The sequence below is a fragment of the Halichondria panicea genome, chromosome 14, assembly GCF_963675165.1.
Source record: "Halichondria panicea chromosome 14, odHalPani1.1, whole genome shotgun sequence".
Lineage (NCBI taxonomy): Eukaryota > Metazoa > Porifera > Demospongiae > Suberitida > Halichondriidae > Halichondria > Halichondria panicea.
Genome location: NC_087390.1, coordinates 449375 through 473279, shown reverse-complemented (window position 1 = coordinate 473279; position 23905 = coordinate 449375). Strand labels below are relative to the sequence as shown.

Below are 23905 nucleotides of genomic sequence, written 5' to 3'. Positions count from 1 at the left end.
AATTATTGAAGCAATCTGAAAGCCTCTGTTGAAAAGAAACAAGAAAGATTGGAGAGAATTCCAGGGACAACAATGTAATCTACCAAAACTATTAAATTGCAAGAACTGATTCAATTTGCACACAAAAAAAGACAAGAGTAATCTACTGTATTAATTAGAAGCTGTCAACAGAGTTGTATATCATAGATTTATAGTTGTATAGCCTTAAATCTACATCACACTAAAAAACGAATTATTTAGACCAAATAAAATTGACAGAAAAGTTGCTTATAAAGATCAAGAAACAGATAGCGTAAGGTGGACATTGATGAGAGTTCTGAAACATGATACAATAATATACTGAAAAGATAGCATGGTTACTTTAAATCCAAAAGAACTCTCTGAAGCAGGAGACATCATACTATTATAGGGACATCATAAAGATATACATTACAGAAACATTATAAACTTCATATAATAGATATCAAATGGTTACAATGTTAACTCCTGAGTCCTGAGTGTCCATTTCATACTTTTTTAAAAGAGAATAGACCAAGCGGTTCAGCAGATATGCTAACTTTAAGATCATTTCCGGTATTAACAACAAATTTCATAAGTCCCGCCCAAGTACATTAAAATGCGGTAAATTTTTGTACGAATTTTTCCCTGGCTAATGTTCTTCAAAACACTGTATCTCTGCATTCGCTTGACCAAATCCAGTGCAGTAAAGTTTTTCTGGTTTGCCTAGAGTGTTCAAAAGAGATAGTAATACATAGGAGTTAGAAATAGCAAAAATGAAAATCGGTCTGACATCGCTACCATTGGGGACCAGCCTTTTGGCCGTTATAGAGAGGTGGTCTTCCTTGGGAGGTTTCGATTTCCAGCTATGTATTTTCTACGAGTCATTTCTTGCTGCAAATGAATCTTGGGGCTTTGCTAACTGCTTCTTTAGCTCATACAAGCTTTGAAAAGGCTGTAGAGACAAGCTACAGCCAGGTTTTCACGATTGTGCAAAATAATGCTATCTCAGCAATAATTTTCTGCTAATTCTGGGTGTGGCTGTCCGTTCTGGGAGGTTATTTTCCATTGCTAAAGCTAGTTGGGGACTAGAAAGCTGCTCGTTGTACGGAGTAGAGAGGTGGTCGCTTTTGAGAGGTTGCTTTACATTGAAGTCATTGTAGTTTCAATCTGGACCTGAGCTCTTGGCCGTTATATAGCGTGTGGTTGCTATTCGGAGGTGGTCGTTAATGGAGGTTCCACTGTATTGTTTATTTATGAATCGAATTAAAAAATTAATGAACAGTGATTGTGAATAACTGAGTAGTCCATGTAGACGACTTTCCTGTGCCAGCTGTATACCCCGTGACAATTATTCTGTCAGAGTGGTGTAGGGTTGTTGTCTTTGACTGTGCATGGTGTAACATGAAGTTGACTTACTAAGAGTGAAACATAATTATATCTATGAGTGAAAGTTCAGCACGAAAGAGCTGGCTGTACAAACTAAGCAAGGAGATATTATTATTATCACTTTTTGCTGGACCCAAATTACAAGGCTATAGTATACTGTCAGTGTAAACAATCCTTAAAGCTACTCTGACCTGTTGTAAGCGTGCCTGTGTGGCCTCAGAAGTTTCCATCTGAGTTGGTCTGACCTGCCGTAGTGCTGTATTGTCTAAAGGTGCCTGTGCAACTTCAGAAGTCTCCATCTGAGCTGCTCTGACCTGTCCTAGTGACTGGCCTCTATCTCTGTTTTGTCCTGTTGAGCTAGCAGGTTTATTATCACAAAAACACAAGACTTGGAAGTGAAACATGGCAAGTAAGCTGCTGTGACCTCCTGCATGCAGGCGTGTCTGTGTGATCTTAGACTCAGGAGGTCCCCATTTGAGCTGCTCTGACCTGCTTTAGACGTACTTGTAGCCTCAAGCGTCTCTGTGTCTTGTCTGAGCCTTCGTTCCTGAGTGTAGCTAGCTCTTGTGCCCATGCGCAGCTTTCACGTAAAATTTGGTAAAGGGTCACGAGTACAAAAAACAAATATTGTGCCTGTCATGCATGTAGCGTGTGGGTTATAAACCGGGGCTCTGGAGCTGTAGTGGGTGGCCGGGAAAAACCACTTCCTACTGTCTTTCATTTGTGTCAGTCAGCAGCACTACTGCCTTTCATTAGGTAGCAGCCCTACTACCTTTCACTAGGCCCTTATAGCAGCCCTACTGTCTTTCATTCTGATGTCAGTCAGCAGCCCTACTGCCTTTCATTAGTCAGCAGCCCTACTACCTTTCACTAGGTAGCAGCCCTACTGTCTTTCATTAGGCAGTAGCAAACGTATATAAATTATAGTCTGTTTTGTATTGTTTTCATAAGAGAGCAATAATCGTGAACATGTATGTATAGGTATATAAATATGGACCTTTCATCAACAGTGATATATATAATCATTACTAACTGAGCTATGTGCATACACCGTAAAAAATGAGTGAAAAAAGTGCAGTGGGCACACTAAAACCGTCGCATATAGCACGCTTTTTTGGTTTTAGTGTGCCCACCGCACTTCATTTTTTACAGTGTACCTGTCTAGGGCAGTAGATTCATGCTGCAAACTCCACTTGATAGAAGAAGAGCAAGTTAGCTCCACCGAAGCAGAACCCTATCAGCAGCAGTATGTTGTACATCCTCTCCATGATAATAATTATATACATGTGAGAATATACAGCATTGTCATACTCCAGGGCTTACCATGCAGCAAATATACGTACATGTATTGGTAGCCCCCCCCTTCCGGACTCTCACATGTTTTATGTCCCTGTAGATGTACGAGTGCAGCCAATCGTGGACCAGTATGTTCCACTTGCGGTAGAATGTAGAGAACGATGTGCAAGTCCACCAGTCCTAAGAAATTAAAACTTGTGTAATGTATAGCAGCATGCATGGGTAGACCAACAGTGGGGTCCACTAACACCTGTATAGGTAATAGCATGTGTTTAGACCTGTGTTATAGTATCACTACAAGTGCTAATGCATTGTGGCCTGCATGGACGTGACCGCAATGACATCAATGCACTGAAATTGTAGTGATTCGTGCACGCATGTCGGACCTCCTCTGTACACACTGTATGAACAGGAAAGGCCACTTATGTACTCACCATACTCAGCTCACTAAGTACCCAAGGAACAACAGAAACCACACATATATAAAGCACAAACCTGGAAGCTATTGATACATAACTCAGAGCTGCCCTTGCAATGCAGTTGCAGTTGCACATGTATGCCAAGCTGGCAAAATACTTGATATTAAACAGTGTAGTTCCACAATTTCCATACGCAATTAACAAATAGATTTATAGCGAGTATGTTTCGAGGGTATAGGATTTTGTGGAATAGCAGCCTTTTTGTTTATAATGTTTGCAGTTTTCGCATATTAAGCATTTAGGCCATGCAAAGTCAATTTGTAGTTTCTCAGGCCCTCGCGCTTGGAAATTGGCAGCTTTACAAAAAAGTTAAATATCACGTGACCTCAAATTAAAGGCACTAAAAGAAAAGAAAAGGATAAATTTTGGTCATGAATATAATTATGACTAAAATTAATAAATAAAAATTATGCACTTCCGCTTATTGAGGAAGTTAGGGGTGTGTTTTCAATTAAAATTCTCATTATCATTAATATTTATCAAATGCCTCAATCCGCTTGCTATTTTAAGAATAATAGCCTGAGAAACTACAAATTGACTTTGCTTGGCCTTACCAAGAACATTTATACCCGTGAATTAGTATCACATGCATGCATGCTACAAAGAGGCTGCTATTCCATATCCTCGAAATAAATAATTGTGTGCACATTTCTCACAGCATAAACTCTCTGTCTGCAAACCTCAGCACTTCACAGGAGAAGTTAGCTATGGAGGAAGCCGGTGTGAGAGAGGAAGGTGATCGCGGAGTACGTACACTAGACTATAGCCATGTACGACAACAGTAGAACCTCCGACCTGTGTGTGTGTGTGGGTGTGTGTGTGTGTGGGGGGGGTGTGGGGTGTGGGTGTGTGTTACTGTAAATGAATTAACTCAGGTTCTATGCCGTGAAACACATTGATATCATTATACTCTTGTAGCATTGAAGATCTATAATGACATTGTCTTGTTTTATCTGTTAGACATGAAGTCCATCGAAATAAGGAGATTCGCTAACAGAATGAATACACATATAGAGCAGAATCTTGGATCGGAACTTTTAGGACACACTGTGTTGAGTCAATGTAAGGTATTTTACAATGCATGCCCTGCAATATATAGTTACTGCAATATCTTCTACTCACTTATTCAATGATGCTGCACTATTTTATACTTTTTCTCCACACATCTGAATGCATGCAGAGGTATTTATGATAAGGGTTATAGTTGACACCAGAGACATTCAGTGCACTATCTAATAGAAGTGTATAGGGAAGCCATTTGGGTATCAGCCACAAAGAAGGAATCAATATTGGGGAACCACGGGGAAACTGCCTTGGGCTCAACCACAAAGAAGGAATCAATATTGGGGAACCACAGGGAAACTGATCCTATATATTCCGCAATGGTCAGACAACAGATGGCCATGCCATTATGTGGTTGAACTGGTATAGCTTTCACACTTCCCTTAGTGCATGGCATGCGGAAAACAAAGCATTTAAAACGCTTGTTGACTATAGCAATATAGTATAATTATAGTAAAACAGAAAAGAGTGCAGCATCCATTGAATAAGTGAGTTTCAGTAAGTATATAGGCATGCAATACAAATACATAATTGTAGACTTACAGCCATTCTTGGAGCAGCATAATCATTCACATGTCAACAATCATCCTCATACATTATCAGATATGCTGTCTAGAAGTATTCTCAGCTGGTTACTGCTACTGACCCTAGCTACTGTTACCAGGAGTGAGCACTATCACATTGTACCAGTGGATTCAACCAACTCGTGTTATGACTATCGAAATGGAACTTGTTTCACTCTCGAGCAGCTTGCTCAAACAGACCTGTTATCTGGTGGAGACAATCTCACCTTGAGCTTTCTACCTGGAGATCATGTGTTAACTGAGCAGTTATTCATTCGTAACTTCTCACATGTGCAAATCACTGGCCAGAACACAAGTACAGCTGTAGTTGGATTCCATAGCAATGGTGCGATACGTTTTGTTAGCCTTACCAAATTGAGTATTGAACACTTGGGTTTCGTTGGAGCGAATGTCGGACCACCAAACTCACATCAAGGAGTAATCATCGTTGATTCCCACGATGTCTACATTAACGATTGCTACTTCATGGACTTTGGCTCAAATCAGCCGGAAAAAACCCACATAGCTAATAGTGGAGGTGCAGTTTACATTGAATCAAACAACGCACTGATCAACAACACAGGGTTCCACTACAACAGTGCTGAGAATGGAGGAGCAGTAGAAGTGGTATCTGGTATTGTAGTAATCACTCGGTGTAACTTTACAAATAACAAAGCTTCTCGGGTTGGTGGAGGAGCTATTTATGTTGACTCAGGTAGTGTGTTCATCTCCAACAGCAAGCTGACAAACAACAGTGTTGGCTGGGGTGGTGGAGCGATTTATGTTGGCTCAGGCAGTACTTTGTCCATCTCCAACAGCGAGCTGACAAAAAACAGTGCTACTATCTTTGGTGGAGCGATTTATGTTTACTCAGGTAGCAATGTTTCCATCTCCAACAGTACGCTGACAAACAACGGAGCTGACTATGGTGGAGCGATTAGTGTTCTGTCAGGCAGTGTGTCCATCTCCAACAGTACGCTGACTAACAACAGAGCTAACTCTGGTGGAGCGATTAGTGTTTACTTAGGCAGTGTTGTGTCCATATCCAACAGTGAGCTGACAAACAACAGTGCTAACGATGGTGGAGCGATTTATGTTTACTCAGGCAGTGTTGTGTCCATCTCCAACAGTGAGCTGACAAACAACAGTGCTAACTTTGGTAGTGGAGCGATTGATATTGACTCAGGAAGTGTGTCTATCTCCAACAGTGAGCTGACAAACAACATTGCGAGTGGAGCAATTTATGTGATCGAAGATTCTACCTTGATTATCAACAACACTTACATTACTAATAACATCGGCAGTTTGAACATTGCGCAGTCAAATGCAACATTCATTGGAAGGAATATTGTCAGTAACAATGGTCGTCCCATTTATGCTTTCAATAGTCGAATCAAGTTTAATGGACCTACAACACTGAGTAACAATCGTGGTGTGTTAGGAGGAGCCATCAGCGCTGACCAGAGTGAAATATTCATTAATACAGAAGGAGTTATCATCACCAACAACACAGCTACCTCTGGAGGAGGGATATTTCTGAGAGTGAGTACACTCTTTGTAAATGAGCCAATAAAGATCTATCACAACACAGCACACCAGGATGGTGGAGGGATTTATGCATATTCTAGCAGAGTTGAGTTCCAATCTGTGCTGATGTGGGATCAAGATGGTGATCCACTTCCTCCAAATACACAGAGTGAGATTGCTCACAACATTGCTGAGAATAATGGTGGAGGTATACATGCAGTATCTACAACTATTAAACTTACTCGTTCCTACGTCAACATTGACTCAAACACATGCAGCTAATGCTAGTGGAGGTGGAGTGTATCTGCAACAAAGTTCTAAACTGTACCTATTTAAAATGTATCCTAATTTTAGGCAGAAATTATTTGTCAAGTTAATGATTAACAACAACTTGGCTCAATACGGAGGGGGAATATTCGTGGCAGATGACACACAGAGGAGCGCATGTGGAGGAGGGGTCACAGAAGATGATGATACTCACACCATTTTTGCTGACTGCTTCATTCAAACAATTAAACTGTATTTACACAGTGGTCTAAACTATTTCAGCACATTCATGACTAACAACACGGCTACCCAGTCAGGAGCAGACATCTACGGAGGTCTATTGGACAGGTGTACAATTAATCAAAATGCTGAATATGAGATTTCTTCAAATGGATCTACATTAGACTACATAAATAACACCATAAAATCCTCCACCGAATTATCAATCTCCTCTGGGACTGTTCAGGTGATGTTTTGTAACTATTCACAAAATGACTATGTTTCTCCAAGAAAGGGACACACATTTAAAATCAGTGTTATGGCTGTTGACCAAGTTGGAAATCCAATGAATGCTACAATTCGCAGTTCTGTTATCACTAAGAGTAGAGTTGGTCGCCTCAAAGAAGGACAGGCAGAACAAAATGTTAGCAATCAGTGCACAGAATTAGAGTACAATGTATTCTCACAAGATAGCTTTGCTCAAGTTGAACTCTATGCTGAGGGTCCATGCATCAATTTGGGAATTTCAAGACAACTCCTCAATATTTCTTTTCAATCCTGCATATGCCCTATTGGACTCAAACCAATTCAGTCCGATACTGAGTGCAAGTGTGACTGTGATCCAGACTTGCTACAATATCAGATAACAAACTGTTCTGAGGAAAATGAAACCATAAAGCTGGAAAGTAATAACAACATATGGATAGAAGTCATAAATACTACCAACGAAACAGGGTATGTTGTTAGTAACTGTGTATTTGACTATTGCGTAAAAAGGCCAGTTAACATCAGTCTAAGCAACCCTGACGAACAGTGTGCCTATACAATCGAAGTGGTGTCTTGTGTGGAGAATGTGAACCAGGGCTCAGTCTTGTATTGGCTACGTCAAAATGTAAAGAATGCTCTAATTTTTACCTTTTTTTGCTAATTCTATTTGCGCTGGCTGGCATATTGCTAGTTGCTTTAATTCTCGTGCTCAACATCACTATAGCAACTGGAAATATTCATGGTCTCATTTTTTACGCCAATATACTAGCAGCTAATAGAGCGATTTTCTTACCTAATTTAAATAACTTTTTAACAGTTTTTGTATCCTGGGTGAATCTTGACTTGGGTATAGAGACATGCTTTTACGATGGAATGAACTCTCAAGCAAAAGTGCTCCTTCAACTTGTCTTCCCAGCTTACTTGTTTCTTCTAATGTTTCTTGTTATAATTTTGAGCAACTATTTTGACTCGTTTGCAAAGCTCCTCTCCAACAGGAACCCAGTTGCTGCCTTAGGCACACTCGTCCTACTCTCTTATTCTAAATTCTTACGGTTTATCATTGCTGCACTACAAAACAGAGTCTTGGATTATCCCGACGGTTCAACCAACATTGTTTGGTTGTTTGACGGCAATGTGCCATACTTCACTCCCAATCACATTCCTCAGTTTTTTGCTGCTGCCATTATCCTCATTGCTGGTGGATTGTTCACTGTACTACTCTTCTTTGGACAATGGCTTCCGCACTGTTCAAAAGTTATGAAATGGACTAAGAACACAAAATACATTGGCTTCATGGATGCATACCATGCTCCATTCACTCCCAAGCATCGCTACTGGGTAGGACTGCTCCTCTTCGCTCTGATTGCTCATAATCTAGTAGTTGCAATGGCTCCAGACACTTCTCTCCCTGTGCTATCATCTGGGTGTATTGCATTCGGACTGATATCATTGAAAAACCGAGTGTATAAAATACAACTTAGTGAATATCTAGAAGCATTGTTTCTACTTAACCTCGGCATTCTATCTATTGGCACCTCCTATGTTGTTGAAACACACCAACAACAAGAAACACTGGCTTTTGTTTCAATGTCTATAGCTTTCATACTCTTTGTGATAATAATCAGCTACCATTTCCACCACTTCATACTGAAGAAGACCAAAATATGGCTCAAGATAAAGGAAGTTGTTAATGATATCAAAAGGAACTTATATGCTGGTGCTGCAGACATTAGACTCCAACGAGCTAACAATGCCCGGGAAATGTATCAGCAGGTAGCCGATGAAAATGATGACGATGAATTACTCGAAGCAGTAGACGACTATGAACAAAGAGACGCCTTGAACCCACCTTACACTGATGGAGCCGTGGAAGAAGCTGACCCTGATCGTTACATCACTCCTCCCATCATCAGACCAGCTGAGACTATCCTACATGGATGAACTAGCCCCCCTCGCCGCAGAGGACTACAGACCAGCCCCTCCCCCTCAAAGAATCAACCATCGTCCGGTTGTTACACACACAGAAATCGGTCCGATACACAATGAAGTGTGAACTGTCTTATTTAGCTGAGGTACCTTTATAACATGTACAACTTAAAATAATATTCGTAGGCATATCAACAGTTATTACTGATTTTTTTTTTTTTTTTTTTTTTTTTTTTTATTAAACAAATTTATGCATACAGCAAAGGTAACAGAAAATAGCAGAATACTAGCTAATCCAAATCAGTTACCTACCTACATACACAAAAACAGTACACAACAATCTAAATTACACTTCATTAATTTACAGTAAATGATTTTTAAAGGATGCAAGTGAAATACCGTCTGTAACAAAACCTAATTTATTCCAAGTTGTAATAGTATCTGCGAAGAAGGAAAATTTAAAGTTATTAGTTGCCGCGAATGGGACCGAAAGCTGTGTAGTGTTCAGATGTCTTAATTGGTAAAGCTGGGCTCTAATGGTGAACGGAGGATTGGGATAGGATATGTCCCCTGATATAATCTTGAAGAGTAGGCAGAGTCTGACTATGCTCCGACGCATAGCTAGCGTTTTTATGTTGCACATGGTTAGCAGTGTCTCATAATTCTCATCCCATTTCTTTGTGCACACTTTTAGGGCAAACTTCTGGGTATCCTCCAGTAACTTGATATCCTTAGCCAAGTGGGGACTCCAGACAGCAGAGGCGTATTCTAGATAAGGTCTAATTAGTGATTTGTATAATTTCGAGGTAGAGTCAGATTTCGAGTATTTGTAAAAGCTTCTGTGAAGCATGCCAATAAGTTTTCTCGATTTATTGCATGTAGAAGTAATATGCTTGGTCCAGGAGAAATCACTTGAGAAGTTGACGCCAAGGTATTTGAAGACATCTACCCTTGAGAGATAAAAATTGTCCTCAATAGTAAGAGGGGAGTTCGGAAGTGTGGGTGAGTGTTTCCTAGAGAAGGTCATGTAGCAACATTTTTGAACGTTTAACTTCAAGTGATTGTGAGATATCCAATAGCAGAGTGAGTTCACATCATCCTGGAGTTTTGAGTAGTCAGATTGTGAACTGATTGACCTGTAGAGCGCGATGTCGTCAGCATACATTACTATGCTGCTCGATGACACACAGTTGGCGGCCTTATCAATATAGATTAAGAAGAGTAGAGGGCCAAGAATTGACCCCTGAGGGACTCCTGAAATCACAGGTAGGAGGCTTGATTCTACACCATCAAGAACAACCATGCAGCTGGAGCCTTCCCGATAGATAGCTTTCAATCCATTTGGTGATGAATGGGTTTAATCCAATTTGTTTCAGTTTATTTAGCAAAGGAAGGTGAGGGACTGAGTCAAAGGCCTTGCTGAGATCGAAAAACACAGAACACATCTCTTTACCCCCATCCAGGGATTCAAGGCAGTCGTGTGAAAAAGATATGAGGGCTGCAGTTGTGGATTTCCCTGCAGTGAATCCCCATTGTTGAGAGGACAGGGGAGAGTTAGTATTGAGGTGAGTTGTCATGACGCTCAGGAAGTGCCTCTCCAGAATTTTGCTGATGACTGGCAGAATAGATATTGGTCTATAGTTCGCAGGATTTTCTCTGTCACCAGACTTAATTGGGATTGGGACCACACGAGCGAACTTCCAGTCTCTGGGAACCTTACCAGTTTTGATAGAGAGATTGAAAAGTTTGGAGAGGCTGGGGGTTATAGAATGTGCAGTGTTTTTTAGCATTAGAGCTGAGATGCCGTCCGCTCCAGTTGATTTTTTTACATCCAGCGTAGTGAGAAGTGGAAGAAGTGTATCCTCTGAGCAAAGGAAGTCATCAGGTAAGTTAGACAGAGTATTAGTGTCAAACAGGCAGTTTCCTGGTAGATTGCCAGAATGGTTGTTGAAGTTTTTGAAGAACTGTTCATTGAGAATGTTTGCTTTAGCTCGGCTATTTGTCACAGTGCCAGACAGTGGCCATCTTAGAGAGGGTATATTAGTTTCCTTCCTGTTGAGAGTTTTGTACAGTTTCCAAAAAGTCTTAGAGTCAGCGTGATGGAGTTTGTTAAAGAAAGCTCTTTTGGCTTTACGAAGTTCAGAGGTAATTTTGTTCCTTATGTATTTAAAGTGTAGAAGAGTTACTGGATTACCAGTTAACTTGTATTTCTTTAGTAAGGAGTTTCTCTGTTTAATACATGATAAGAGCGAGTGGTTAATCCATGGTAGGTGCTTTCGGCGAGGAAGAGTTTTTTTGGGTATGCATTGGTTCATTATATTCAGGAACAAGGTTTGCCATTTCTCCCAACAGGTGTCAACATCTTCTGTGTCTAGTATGTTGTCCCAGTCTACTTGCTGTAGCAATTCGCGAGCTTTCACAAAGTCACCCTGAGACTGTAACACCACACCGTTCTTCTAGGTGTGAGTGGCCTTTTGTACTGGGTAGGTAATTTACAAACAATAGAAATACCCATATGATCAGAATTGGACAGGGGGGAAATGGTACAGCATGAAACAAGGTATGTTAGCAATTGTTTGTATTACAGCATTGTATTTTATAAAGAGAGATAGGATTTTTTGTATATATAGAGTTAAAATTGTTGTGCTATATAATTGAATGTTTGGTTCCATTGGCTAACAAGACATGCATGTACTATAATACCGTATAATGATATATAGCGAGTAAGTTTCGAGGATCTAAATTTTCGCAAACGAGTGGTGCAAGCTGCGCTGTGCTAATGCCTCTCGCCGTTGTTTTGCTTTTGCAATTGTTGACATGCAGAATTGAATTCCACAGTTATTATAATAATTATTGGAGAGGAGCTGAATGGAAACAGAAGACTATCTGATGGCTTGATTAACTACTGAAGCAACTGCATGTTATTTAAACGGCCTGTAGCCAAACAGTGGGAGCAAACCTTCACAATAATTAATTATATACGTATCAACTGTATATATAGCTATAGCTATACACCAATATATATATGTGTGCATATCAGTGTTTGTTCAATATCACAATTAGGAACAGGTATAGCTAGAGGGAGGGGCTACATTATATTAAGGCGTAGCCTGGTCTCACCCACCATGCATTTTGCCTTAACAACAAATTTTGCAAAAAGTCATTTATTGTTACAAAGGGAGTGCAGAAAGTTTTCACACAAAGGATAATGTTAAAATGTGACAAAAAACTATGTGTATATGTGTGTGTGTGTGTGTGTGTGTGTAAATCTTTAAAGTGCATAGTTATACTCTTTTCCTATCCATTTAGATATAAATTAGATATTTATTAGAAATTCGAAGTGATATTATTGTTCATGTGTTGGTAACAGTCAAGCAGCTGAGGCAGGAAGAAATTCTGCAGCGACCGCTAGGAGGAGGAAAGAAAGAAAGAGTTAAGGACCTGCACTAATTGTATTGTTGTCATGCAGTTAATTAGCATGCAGTGGAACGATTATATTCTCTTATGAAACAATGTTTTGTCAATGAAAAATTTTAGCATTCAATGCTCAAAGTTGGAGGAAGTTCAGTTCAGTTCAGTTAGTTCAGAGAGGCCAAAAAAGTGCTCACAAAATGGTAGGATTTGTCAATTACAACTAATACACTGTATATAATTATATAATTATATAGATGCGCACAAATGAATCTGCATGTGATACTAAAATTATTATCATAAAATATGGACCTTTCATCAACAGTGATATAATTATAATCGTTACTAACTGAGCTATGTGCATACCTGTTTAGGGCAGTAGATTCGTGCTGCAAACTCCACTTGATAGAAGAAGAGCAAGTTAGCTCCACCAAAGCAGAACCCTATCAGCAGCAGTATGTTGTACAGCCTCTCCATAGACTTGGGGCGGAGGAAGTAGACCATGGCTATAATTATAATGTATATACGTGTGAGAACCATCGTTATATACATTCATAGAGGGATAATAGAAAGACACAGTGACCTCTATCAAGACATAGCTACGTACTGCGTGTACCCTAACTGCAATTTCGAAATATAGCGCGAAATTTTTGAGGCACTTATATTTCGTGGATTGGCCTCTAAAAGCATTTCGTTGCACAATGTTCACGGAATGGCTGCTTACCGGAAGCCACGCCATTAAATCTTTGCACGTTATAGCAGGTAATTCTAAGAACAATTTTTGTGGAATTAATTTTCGTGTAGGATTGCTATAGCACCCAAGAAATCCGGGAAAATTAAGCCCCTCGAAAATTTTGTGCTATACGGTATTTAGCGGACCCAACAGAACAGTACCTCCTCCAATAGGAAACTCCAAGAAAAGCAGAGGGAAGGCAAACTGCAGAGCTATGGCCACGATGTACTCGTGAATAACTGCTGATAAATGGATGGTGGCAAACACGGCCATCCACTGACGACCAGTCACCTGCAGTGTGTGATGGATGGGTGTGAGCACGGTGTCATACAGGGGAGGGGAAAAGGGGGGATATCCCCTCCCCCTAAAATTTGCATTCAGGTACTAGTTGTATGACTGAGTGTGCATATATAGCTGGCAGAGAAAAAAGACGTGCTGATTTAGCACAGAAAACCGTGCTAAACAAATGTCTCCAGTTTTAGCACGTTTGCACATGTGCTAAACAACCTAATAACATCAGTCATAGCATGAACAAAGTTAGCCTCGATTCCAGGCCGCTCTTCGCTCGAAGAGAGGGCCTGGTATCGACTGTTTACGCATGCGCCACCTATTACCCGAAAAGTGGGTAATTCGGATACCATTGTATATGCTCAGTAAAACAATGACGTCACAACGAACGGAAGTGGATTGAAGAAAGTGGATAGAAGAAGGTTTCTAGCCCGTGTGATAGCATTCTAATAGCTACCCTTAGCCTACTATGTTAACAAAAGACTCACAGCCTGCAACAGTGTGGATAACAATCCTCTGAACGGAGGGAAAGGCTGACAATAGCCTATATGGATAGGCCACGCCCATCTAACACTAACCTTGGTGAAAGTCGACTCTATCAGAAAGAAATTGCTGCTGTAACCAATACAGCTCTGTCTCTAGCTAGCTAGCTATATAGCTCTGTGTCTGACTTTTAATATGAAGAGTATTCTTCGTCTATATAGTAATTATGTTATTCAGGATATAATTCGGGTAAAAATTCAGTTTAATGGAAAACATTACGGGAATATTATCCAATAATTTTGCGCATGCGCAAGCAGTCAGTAGCAGGCCTAATAATTAGGCCTTGTGAAGGAGGCTAGAACAAAGTATGCATTGCGATGAAACTTATAATTATTATGGGGCGAAATAAAAAAAGTATTTGCTGTGATTCATGACTAATGCCGAGTGAAAAAGTACATGAGCCAAAAGCAAAGAATTCTAGCTACAGAAAGAGTCATATAACACCAAGAGGAAGAGTACGCAACACCAATAGTCTGTATAATACTATTGCATGTAACCACAGCCACTTGAGATACAACAATAACAATAACAATGCTGATAAGGAAAAGCAATGAATAAAATTAGTGGTAATCATCACTAACGTTTATTCATCCATTCATTTTAAGATTTTACAGTTTATACAACAGCATGTGGTTGTGACGTAAGTTAGACAGAATGCTTACAGGGTTTTGCAGAATCTTTGCAATATCCACAAAAAAGCGTTTTGCGTTGAGCGTTCCTTATAAGGTTATCTGTGGTCAACCATAAAGTTTTAGATCTTAGTCAGCATGTCAACAATGCACTATTCTACAAACAGTTGATGGATCAACTTGAAGATTCTCAGCAACACTTTGATAAGACAGTCCAAGCAGCTCTGTCTGATGCACTATTCTCCATCTTATATCCCAAATAATACCTTGGTCAGCTTTTTTCACAAGAAAAAGCCATTTTGTTTTTGAATTTTGCTTCCCAATCAGACTTGGCATGCATTTCACCACAATGTGTATATGACACCACAATGTGTAAACATTAGATATCCATAATTATAAGAAACGCTCTACACCCTCTATTTCAAAGATTCTGCAAAACCCTGTACTACTGTTAGTGGAGTTGCGTACTTTTCCTAATGAACTCTTAGTAAGACATTATAGTCGTTTTACGCACAATTAAGTTTGCGAGACTATGATAATGCAAATGAGTTCTTGTTGTGCTATTATAGAGCTATTATAGAGCAGCATCAATATTCGGGCCCATCAATTCATCTCGTACAGAGAGCAGATTGAGAAGTTGTCTTCCACTGACAATACTCGTTGTAAGGGATAAACAACAAATATAATCCACTACTGACAAGCCTTCCCTTAATTGTCAGAAAAGAGCTGCATATAAAGCTTAATCCGAAACGATATAAAAGTTTAATTAAACTGCGTTTCAATTATGAACTTACAAAGTGGTAAATATAAAGTCCCCGTTCCGTTCGCGGTGCTTTCATTAGAATAAGTAAATAACTCACTTATTGTGCTATGAAACTTTGGCAATAATTATAGGCTTCAATTGGTCTCCACTTTGTTGAGCCCCATTCAACCTTTTACTTGCTTGTCCTTCCTGCATCATTATTATATTGTAGAGTTATTACAGGGTGTCATACAGGATTTTAAAGTAGAGGGGGGAAATATAAGGCATTCTTTAAAAAAAAAGTCAACTGCATGTTATTTCAATACCCTGGTTAGTACTAATACAGGCTATGGATACTCGGTCATACAACATTACTAATATGTGACAGGCTCTGGGAAAAAGGCCATATTGGAGCAGATAAAAATTATTGGTATTGAGCAATAGCCAGATTTATGGACTGCAGTGTATAATCTCATAATAATTTTTCATGGCTTATAGTTATCTGCAGTCTTTCTTTATACTACTTCTCTGTAAAATCTGATGCTCTGAATCCAACGCGTTCCACCGAAGCGCTTTGACTAAGCAGCCACCATTACCTTACTTTCCCCAATTTAGCAATTTTTAAGTGGGCGTTTCTCAATATCGCTATTTCAGAACTTTGAGTTTCCAACGCGCATAACTCAGGTATGAAAAGAGGTATGTGCAAACTAAGCATATCAATGCATAGGCAATTCTTTGCTCTATCATCTGGTATTTAAATCTCAACAATTGTAGCCTGCTCCAATATGGCCTTTTTCCCAGAGCCTGTCACATATACCTGAATGCAAATTTTAGGGGGGGGGGGGTTGGAGCCAGAGGGGGATACTCCCCCTGTGTACTGTATGACACCCTGGTACAATTGGCACAATAATTATTATACAATAGCTGTGCAATTACATTGTACAGATGCTCCCCTGTGTACTGTATGACACCTGGTACAATACAATAGCTGTGCAATTACATTGTACAGATGCTCCCCTGTGTACTGTATGACACCTGGTACAATACAATAGCTGTGCAATTACATTGTACAGATGCTCCCCTGTGTACTGTATGACACCTGGTACAATAATTATTATACAATAGCTGTGCAATTACATTGTACAGCATTGTTCAGCATGTTGAGGGAAACTTACCTAGTTCCACAGTTTTGTCAAACAGCTCTCAAACCATGTCTAAACTCAACTTCTTTTCTTCTTTGCAAGAACAGCAAATAAAAAAAAAAGTCTTTGTTGCTATGCAGCTGCAGCTGCATATCTGTTGTACTGCATGCCCTTATTTGGTACTGAAAACAGCACACTGTGCTGAATTAGCATGTTTACCTGTTTCAGCACACCATTACATTTAGCACAGTCCATTTAGCACATGTAATCGAACATCAAAATTACAAGCCATGAAAAAGCACACCAATACAACACATAGGCTGTGCTATATGCCTACGAAACAGCACATGTAGTGTGCTGAAGTTACTAAAGGAAAAAAGTGCCCCAAGTATATAGGAAAGCTTTAATGCTCGTCGGCACTATATCTCTCCTATATACTATGAGGCATTTTTATAATGCATGTGCACACTTTCCCCAGGTATATAGTAGAGCATTAATGTCCATTGGCATTAAAGCTCTCCTATATACTTTAGGAAACATTTAATGCTCGGCACTAAATCTCTCCTATAATAATATGGGATATGCTTTATAATTGAGGCCACTAAGTCTCTCCTATAATAATATGGGATACGCTTAATGATTGAGGGCACTAAGTCTTCCCTGCATGAAGGGAGATATAGCCCACCAAAAGGTGTTAATGTAAGGCCACTCCAAATGAGACTGTAGTTTCCCGTCCAACTCGCGCTTCCTGCTTTAGCTACCGCATTAATAGTCATTATGGCCATTATTTCTCTAATTATCCAATGAAATATTTAAATTACTTTTTTCTTGTTCTGTTTGTGGGTGTATGTGTGTATACCGTATATCTTCTAATTTATCAGACAGCAAAAAATAATTATTTTGGAAATTGTCCGGGTATAATTGGAACAGATTTTTATAGAGCATGCGAAGTGTCCGGAATAATTAGAACAAGCAAGCAGCTGCATGCGAGCTAGCTAAGTTTAATAGAACAAGGTACGACTGAATAGTTGCACTAACTATCTAAAACTAGCTACTCAAAGCTATCTAACTGCAGCACTCCAAGTCTTACTTGCCGTCTATGCATGAATGGTAACTCAACTTTTCAAGGTATTGTCCGGATATTTAGAACAAATGTAATATTAAAGTACTGGAGTGTCCGTTGTATTAGAACAATGAAAATTGCCCAAAAGAGTGTCCGGGTGTCCGATAAATTAGAAGATATACGGTAATACTGCTCACACCCGCATATAATTTACTAGAGTCTCTGACGGGAAACTACAGTCTCATTTGGAGTGGCCTAAAATGATATGAGGCGCTTAAGTTAATGAAGGTGCTAATGTTGATAAATTAGTTGCTTCACTTCTTATCTATATCAAATCCACCAACTCATGATCACTAGCTCATTCATGAAAAGATACTAGTACTGTATGGAAGGCTGCCTAACATTACTATAGTATATAGGAGAGCTTTAATTAATGCCATTGGACATTAATGCTCTCATATATACCTGGGGAAATTATTGCATTATAAAAATGCCTCATAGTATATAGGAGAGGTATAGTGCCGATGAGCATTAAAGCTCTCCTATATACTTGGGGCACTTTTTCATTTAGTGACATTCTGTACGGAACCGTGCTGAATCACTGTTTAGCACACCACGGTGCTAATATAGCACACGCTCAAGGTCTAAAACAGCAGTTACTGCAACATCTTCAACTCACTTATTCAATGATGCTGCACTGTTTTCTATACTTTTCTCTGAATGCACGCAGAGGTATTTATGATAAGGGTTACAGTTGACACCAGAGACATTCAGTGTAGGGAAGCCATTTGGGTATCAGCCACAAAGAAGGAAGCAATATTGGGGAACCTCAGGAAACTGATCCTATATACCGCAATGGTCAGACAACAGATGACCATGCCATTATGTGATTGAACTTGGTATACTTCCCTTAGTGCGAAAAACAAAGCATTTAAAACGCTTGTTGACTAGCAATATAGTATAGTAAAACAGAAAAGAGTTCAGCATCTATTGAATAAGTGAGTTTCAGTAACTATAGGTAGTCTATATGCATTACAAATACATATAATATAGACTTACAGCCATTCTCTTGGAGCAGCATAATCATTAACATGCCAACAATCATCCTCATATACATGCACCTCAGATATGCTGTCTAGAAATATTCTCAGCTGGTTAGTGCTACTGACCCTAGCTACTGTTACCAGGAGTGAGCACTATCACATTGTGCCAGTGGATTCAACCAGCTTGTGTTATGACTATCGAAATGGAACTTGTTTCACTCTCGAGCAGCTTGTTCAAACACTGAACTTGTTATCTAGTGGAGACAATCTCACCTTGAGCTTTCTACCTGGAGATCATGTGTTAACTGAGCAGCTATTGATTCGTAACTTCTCACATGTGCAAATCACTGGCCAGAACAAAAGTACAACTGTAGTTGGATTCCATAGCAATGGTGCGATACGTTTTGTTAGCCTTACTAAATTGAGAATTGAACACTTGGGTTTCGTTGGAGTGAATGTCGGACCACCAAACTCACATCAAGGAGTAATCATTGTTGGTTCCCATGATGTCTACATTAACGATTGCTACTTGATGGACTTTGGCTCAAATCAGCTGGAAAAAACACACATAGCTAAAACTAAAACTGCAACGATTGAGAGCACTCTCTTTATGAACAACACTGGTCAGGCACTGCACGTTGAGGCTGATGATGTATACATAACAAATAGCGAGTTCACTAAAAATAGTGGAGGTGCAGTTTACATTAAGTCAAACAACTCTCTGATCAACAACACAGGGTTCAACTACAACAGTGCTGAGAACGGAGGAGCAGTAGAAGTAGTATCTGGTACTGTAGTGATCACTTCGTGTGCCTTCACAAATAACAAAGCTTCTGTGTGGGGTGGAGCCATTGCTGTTGTCTCAAGCAGTGTGTCCATCTCCAACAGTGAGCTGACAAACAATAATGCATATAGCGGTGATGGCGGAGGAGCGATTAGTGTTACCTCAGGCAATGTGTCCATTTCCAACAGTACGCTGACGAACAACAGTGCTACTAACTATGGTGGAGCGATTAATGTTTACTCAGGCAGTAGTGTGTCCATCTCCAACAGTACACTGACAAACAACAGTGCTGACGGTGGTGGAGCGATTATTGTTGACTCAGGCAATGTGTACATCTCCAACAGCGAGATGACGAACAACAGAGCTGACTTTGATGGTGGAGCGATTCTTGTTGACTCAGGTAGTGTGTCCATCTCCAACAGTAAGCTGACAAACAACAGTGCTACTAAGTATGGTGGAGCGATTGTTGTTTACTCAGGCAGTAGTGTGTCCATCTCTTACTCAGGCAGTAGTGTGTCCATTTCCAACAGCGAGCTGACGAACAACAGTGCTGACGGTGGTGGAGCGATTGGTGTTTACTCAGGCAATGTGTACATCTCCAACAGTGAGCTGATAAACAACAGTGCTAACAATAGTGGAGCGATTAGTGTTTACTCAAGTAATATAACATTCATTGGAAGGAATATTATTAGGAATAATAGTCGTCCCGTTTATGCTTTCAATAGTCGAATCGAGTTTAATGGACCTACAACACTGAGTAACAATCGCGGTGTGTTAGGAGGAGCCATCAGCTCTGTCCAGAGTGAAATATTCATTAACACAGAAGGAGTTGTCATCACCAACAACACAGCTACCTCTGGAGGAGGGATATTTCTAAGAGAGAGTACACTCTTTGTAAATGAGCCACTAGAGATCTATCACAACACAGCACACAAGGATGGTGGAGGGATTTATGCATATTCTAGCAGAGTTGAGTTCCAATCTGTGCTGATGCGGTATCCACATGGTTATCTACTTCCTCCAAATACACAGAGTGAGATTGCTCACAACATTGCTGAGAATGGTGGAGGTATACATGCCGTATCTTCAACTATTAAACTTACTCAATCATACGTCAACATTGACTCAAACACGGCTAATGCTAGTGGAGGTGGAGTGTATCTACAGCAAAGTTCGAAACTGTACCTATTTAAAACGAATGAAGAAAGGACTCAGGATCGATATGTCAAGTTAATGATTAACAACAACTTGGCTCAGTTCGGAGGGGGGATACTTGTGGCAGATGACACACAGAGGAGCGCATGTGGAGGAGGGGCCACAGAAAATGTTGATACTCACACAATTTTTGCTGACTGCTTCATTCAAACAATTCAACTGTATGATGAGAAAAGCAATCAAAGCTCAAACTATTTCAACACATTCATGACTAACAACACGGCTATCCAGTCAGGAGCAGACATATACGGAGGTCTATTGGACAGGTGTACAATTAATCAAAATGCTGAATATGAAATTTCTTCAAATAGATCTGGATTGGACTACATAAATAACACCATAAAATCCTCCACAGAATTATCGATCTCCTCTGGGCCTGTTCAGGTGATGTTTTGTAATCATTCACAAAATGATTATGTTTCTCCAAAAAAGGGACACGCATTTAAAATCAGTGTTATGGCTGTTGACCAAGTTGGAAATCCAAAGAAGAATGCCACAATTCACAGTTCTGTTATCACTGATAGTGGATTTGATCGTCTCAAAGAAGGACAGGCAAAACAAACAGTTGGTCATCAATGCACAGAATTAGAGTACAATGTATTCTCACAAGACAGCTCTGCTCAAGTGGAACTCTATGCCGAGGGTCCATGCATCAATTTGGGAATTTCAAAACAACTCATCAAAATTTCTTTTCTACCCTGCACATGCCCTATTGGACTCAAACCAATTCAGTCCGATACTGAGTGCAAGTGTGCCTGTGATCCAGACTTGCTACTATATCAGATAACAAACTGTTCTGAGGAAAATGAAACCATAAAGCTGGAAAGTAATAACAACATATGGATAGAAGTCATAAATACTACCAACGAAACAGGGTATGTTGTTAGTAACTGTGCATTTGACTATTGCGTAAAAAGGCCAGTTAACATCAGTCTAAGCAACCCTGACGAACAGTGTGCCTACAATCGAAGTGGTGTCTTGTGTGGAGAATGTGAACCAGGGCTCAGTCTTGTATTGGCTACGTCAAAATGTAAAGAATGCTCTAATTTTTACCTTTTTTTGCTAATTCCATTTGCGCTGGCTGGCATATTGCTAGTTGCTTTAATTCTCGTGCTCAACATCACTATAGCAACTGGAAATATTCATAGTCTCATTTTTTACGCCAATATACTAGCAGCTAATAGAGCGATTTTCTTACCTAATTTAAACAACTTTTTAACAGTTTTTGTATCCTGGGTGAATCTTGACTTGGGTATAGAGACATGCTTTTACGATGGAATGAACTCTCAAGCAAAAGTGCTACTTCAACTTGTCTTCCCAGCTTACTTGTTTCTTCTAATGCTTCTTGTTATAATTTTGAGCAACTATTTTGACTCGTTTGCAAAACTCCTCTCCAACAGGAACCCAGTTGCTGCACTAGGCACACTCGTCCTACTCTCTTATTCTAAATTCTTACAGTTTATCATTGCTGCACTACAAAACAGAGTCTTGGATTATCCCGACGGTTCAACCAACATTGTTTGGTTGTTTGACGGCAATGTGCCATACTTCACTCCCAATCACATTCCTCAGTTTTTTGCTGCTGCCATTATCCTCATTGCTGGTGGATTGTTCACTGTACTACTCTTCTTTGGACAATGGCTTCCGCACTGTTCAAAAGTTATGAAATGGACTAAGAACACAAAATACATCGGCTTCATGGATGCATACCATGCTCCATTCACTCCCAAGCATCGCTACTGGGTGGGACTGCTCCTCTTCGCTCTGATTGCTCATAATCTAGTAGTTGCAATGGCTCCAGACACGTCTCTTCCTGTGCTATCATCTGGTTGTATTGCATTTGGACTGATATCATTGACCAACCGAGTGCACAAAAAGCAACTTAGTGAATATCTAGAAGCATTGTTTCTACTTAACCTCGGCATTCTATCCTATGCCACTTCCTATGTTGTTGAAACGAACCGACAACAAGAAACACTGGCTTTTGTTTCAATGTCTATAGCTTTCATACTCTTTGTGATAATAATCAGCTACCATTTCCACCACTTTATACTGAAGAAGACCAAAATATGGCTCAAGATAAAGGAAGTTGTTAACTATGTCAAAAGGAACTTATGTGCTGGTGCTGCAGACATTAGACTCCAACGAGCTAACAATGCCCGGAAAATGTATCAGCAAGTAGCCGATGAAAATGATGATGATGAATTACTCGAAGCAGTAGACGACTATGAACAAAGAGACGCCTTAAACCCACCTTACACTGATGGAGCAATGGAAGAAGCTGACCCTGATCGCTACATCACTCCTCCCATCATCAGACCAGCCACGAGGCCGGACCAGCTGAGACTATCCTACATGGATGAACTAGCCCCTCTCGCCGCAGAGGACTACAGACCAGCCCCTCCCCCTCAAAGAGTCAACCGTCGTCCGGTTGTTACACACACAGAAATCGGTCCGATACACAATGAAGTGTGAACTGTCTTATTTAGCTGAGGTACCTTTATAACATATACGACTTAAAATAATATTCGTAGGCATATCAACAGTTACTGACGTAATTAGTAATTGTTAGTGTTACAGCATTGTAGTTTATAAAGAGAGATAGGATTTTTTGTATATATAGAGTTAAAATTGTTGTGCTATATAATTGAATGTTTGGTTCCATTGGCTAACAAGACATGCATGTACTATACCGTATAATGATATATAGCGAGTAAGTTTCGAGGATTTAAATTTCGCAAACGAGTGGTGCAAGCTGCGCTGTGCTAATGCCTCTCGCCGTTGTTTTGCTTTTGCTCAAGAAGAGGTGAAGAGGTATAAATATTATGTTATTATTGTTGATTGCAATTGTTGACATGCAGAATTGAATTCCACAGTTATTATAATAATTATTGGAGAGGAGCTGAATGGAAACAGAAGACTATCTGATGGCTTGATTAACTACTGAAGCAACTGCATGTTATTTAAACGGCCTGTAGCCAAACAGTGGGAGCAAACCTTCACAATAATTAATTATACGTATCAACTGTGTATATAGCTATAGCTATACAGCAATATATATATGTGTGCATGTCAGTGTTTGTTCTATAGTACAATCAGGTATACAGCTAGAGGGAGGGGCTACATTATATTAAGGTGTAGCCTGGTCTCACCCACCATACTTAATAACAAATTTTGCAAAAAGTCATTTATTGTTACAAAGGGAGTGCAGAAAGTTTTCACACAAAGGATAATGTTTATTATAAGTAAAATGTGACAAAAAAACTGTGTGTGTGTGTGTGTGTGTGTGTAAATCTTTAAAGTGCATAATTATACTCTTT

The 23905-nt window shown here is 39.8% G+C and overlaps 3 protein-coding genes and 1 long non-coding RNA gene across 5 annotated transcripts; 3 read left to right on the top strand and 1 right to left on the bottom strand.

Annotated features, from left to right (window-relative positions):
• Positions 1 to 5567: 5567 nt before the first annotated feature.
• Positions 5568 to 6595, top strand: LOC135348133 (probable outer membrane protein pmp6). The gene is made up of 2 exons (XM_064546309.1): positions 5568 to 5589; positions 5661 to 6595. The coding sequence occupies exons 1-2, from the start codon at positions 5568 to 5570 to the stop codon at positions 6593 to 6595; spliced, it is 957 nt and encodes a 318-aa protein (XP_064402379.1).
• Positions 6596 to 6866: 271 nt separating this feature from the next.
• Positions 6867 to 9172, top strand: LOC135348222 (uncharacterized). Its single transcript, XM_064546431.1, has one exon. It carries the CDS (start codon positions 7940 to 7942, stop codon positions 9005 to 9007), a length of 1068 nt encoding a protein of 355 aa, XP_064402501.1. The 5' UTR covers positions 6867 to 7939; the 3' UTR covers positions 9008 to 9172.
• A 2975-nt stretch (positions 9173 to 12147) lies between these two features.
• On the bottom strand, positions 12148 to 16916 carry LOC135347700 (uncharacterized). The gene is made up of 5 exons (XR_010398522.1): positions 16514 to 16916; positions 15457 to 15548; positions 13298 to 13427; positions 12770 to 12909; positions 12148 to 12400 (listed from the first exon to the last, which is right to left on the bottom strand). It is a non-coding gene; the product is annotated as an uncharacterized LOC135347700 (long non-coding RNA).
• A 116-nt stretch (positions 16917 to 17032) lies between these two features.
• On the top strand, positions 17033 to 23490 carry LOC135347698 (uncharacterized). 2 transcript variants are annotated; one of them, XM_064545721.1, is made up of 2 exons: positions 17033 to 17608; positions 18670 to 23490. In XM_064545721.1, exons 1-2 carry the CDS (start codon positions 17584 to 17586, stop codon positions 23058 to 23060), a joined length of 4416 nt encoding a protein of 1471 aa, XP_064401791.1. In that variant the 5' UTR covers positions 17033 to 17583; the 3' UTR covers positions 23061 to 23490. The 2 variants fall into 2 exon arrangements, with proteins under 2 accessions (XP_064401791.1, XP_064401792.1); XM_064545722.1 differs by lacking the exon at positions 17033 to 17608 and adding an exon at positions 18086 to 18541.
• Positions 23491 to 23905: the final 415 nt, after the last annotated feature.

Bases quoted from the DNA above. Each gene is read 5' to 3' on its own strand.
- LOC135348133 (XM_064546309.1), top strand. From the start codon at position 5,568: ATGTTGGCTCAGGCAGTACTTT. The intron at 5,590-5,660 runs GTCCATCTCCAA...ATGTTTACTCAG, and splicing joins GTTGGCTCAGGCAGTACTTT to GTAGCAATGTTTCCATCTCC.
- LOC135348222 (XM_064546431.1), top strand. From the start codon at position 7,940: ATGAACTCTCAAGCAAAAGTGCTCCTTCAACTTGTCTTCCCAGCTTAC.
- LOC135347698 (XM_064545721.1), top strand. From the start codon at position 17,584: ATGAATGGTAACTCAACTTTTCAAG. The intron at 17,609-18,669 runs GTATTGTCCGGA...CATGCACCTCAG, and splicing joins TGGTAACTCAACTTTTCAAG to ATATGCTGTCTAGAAATATT.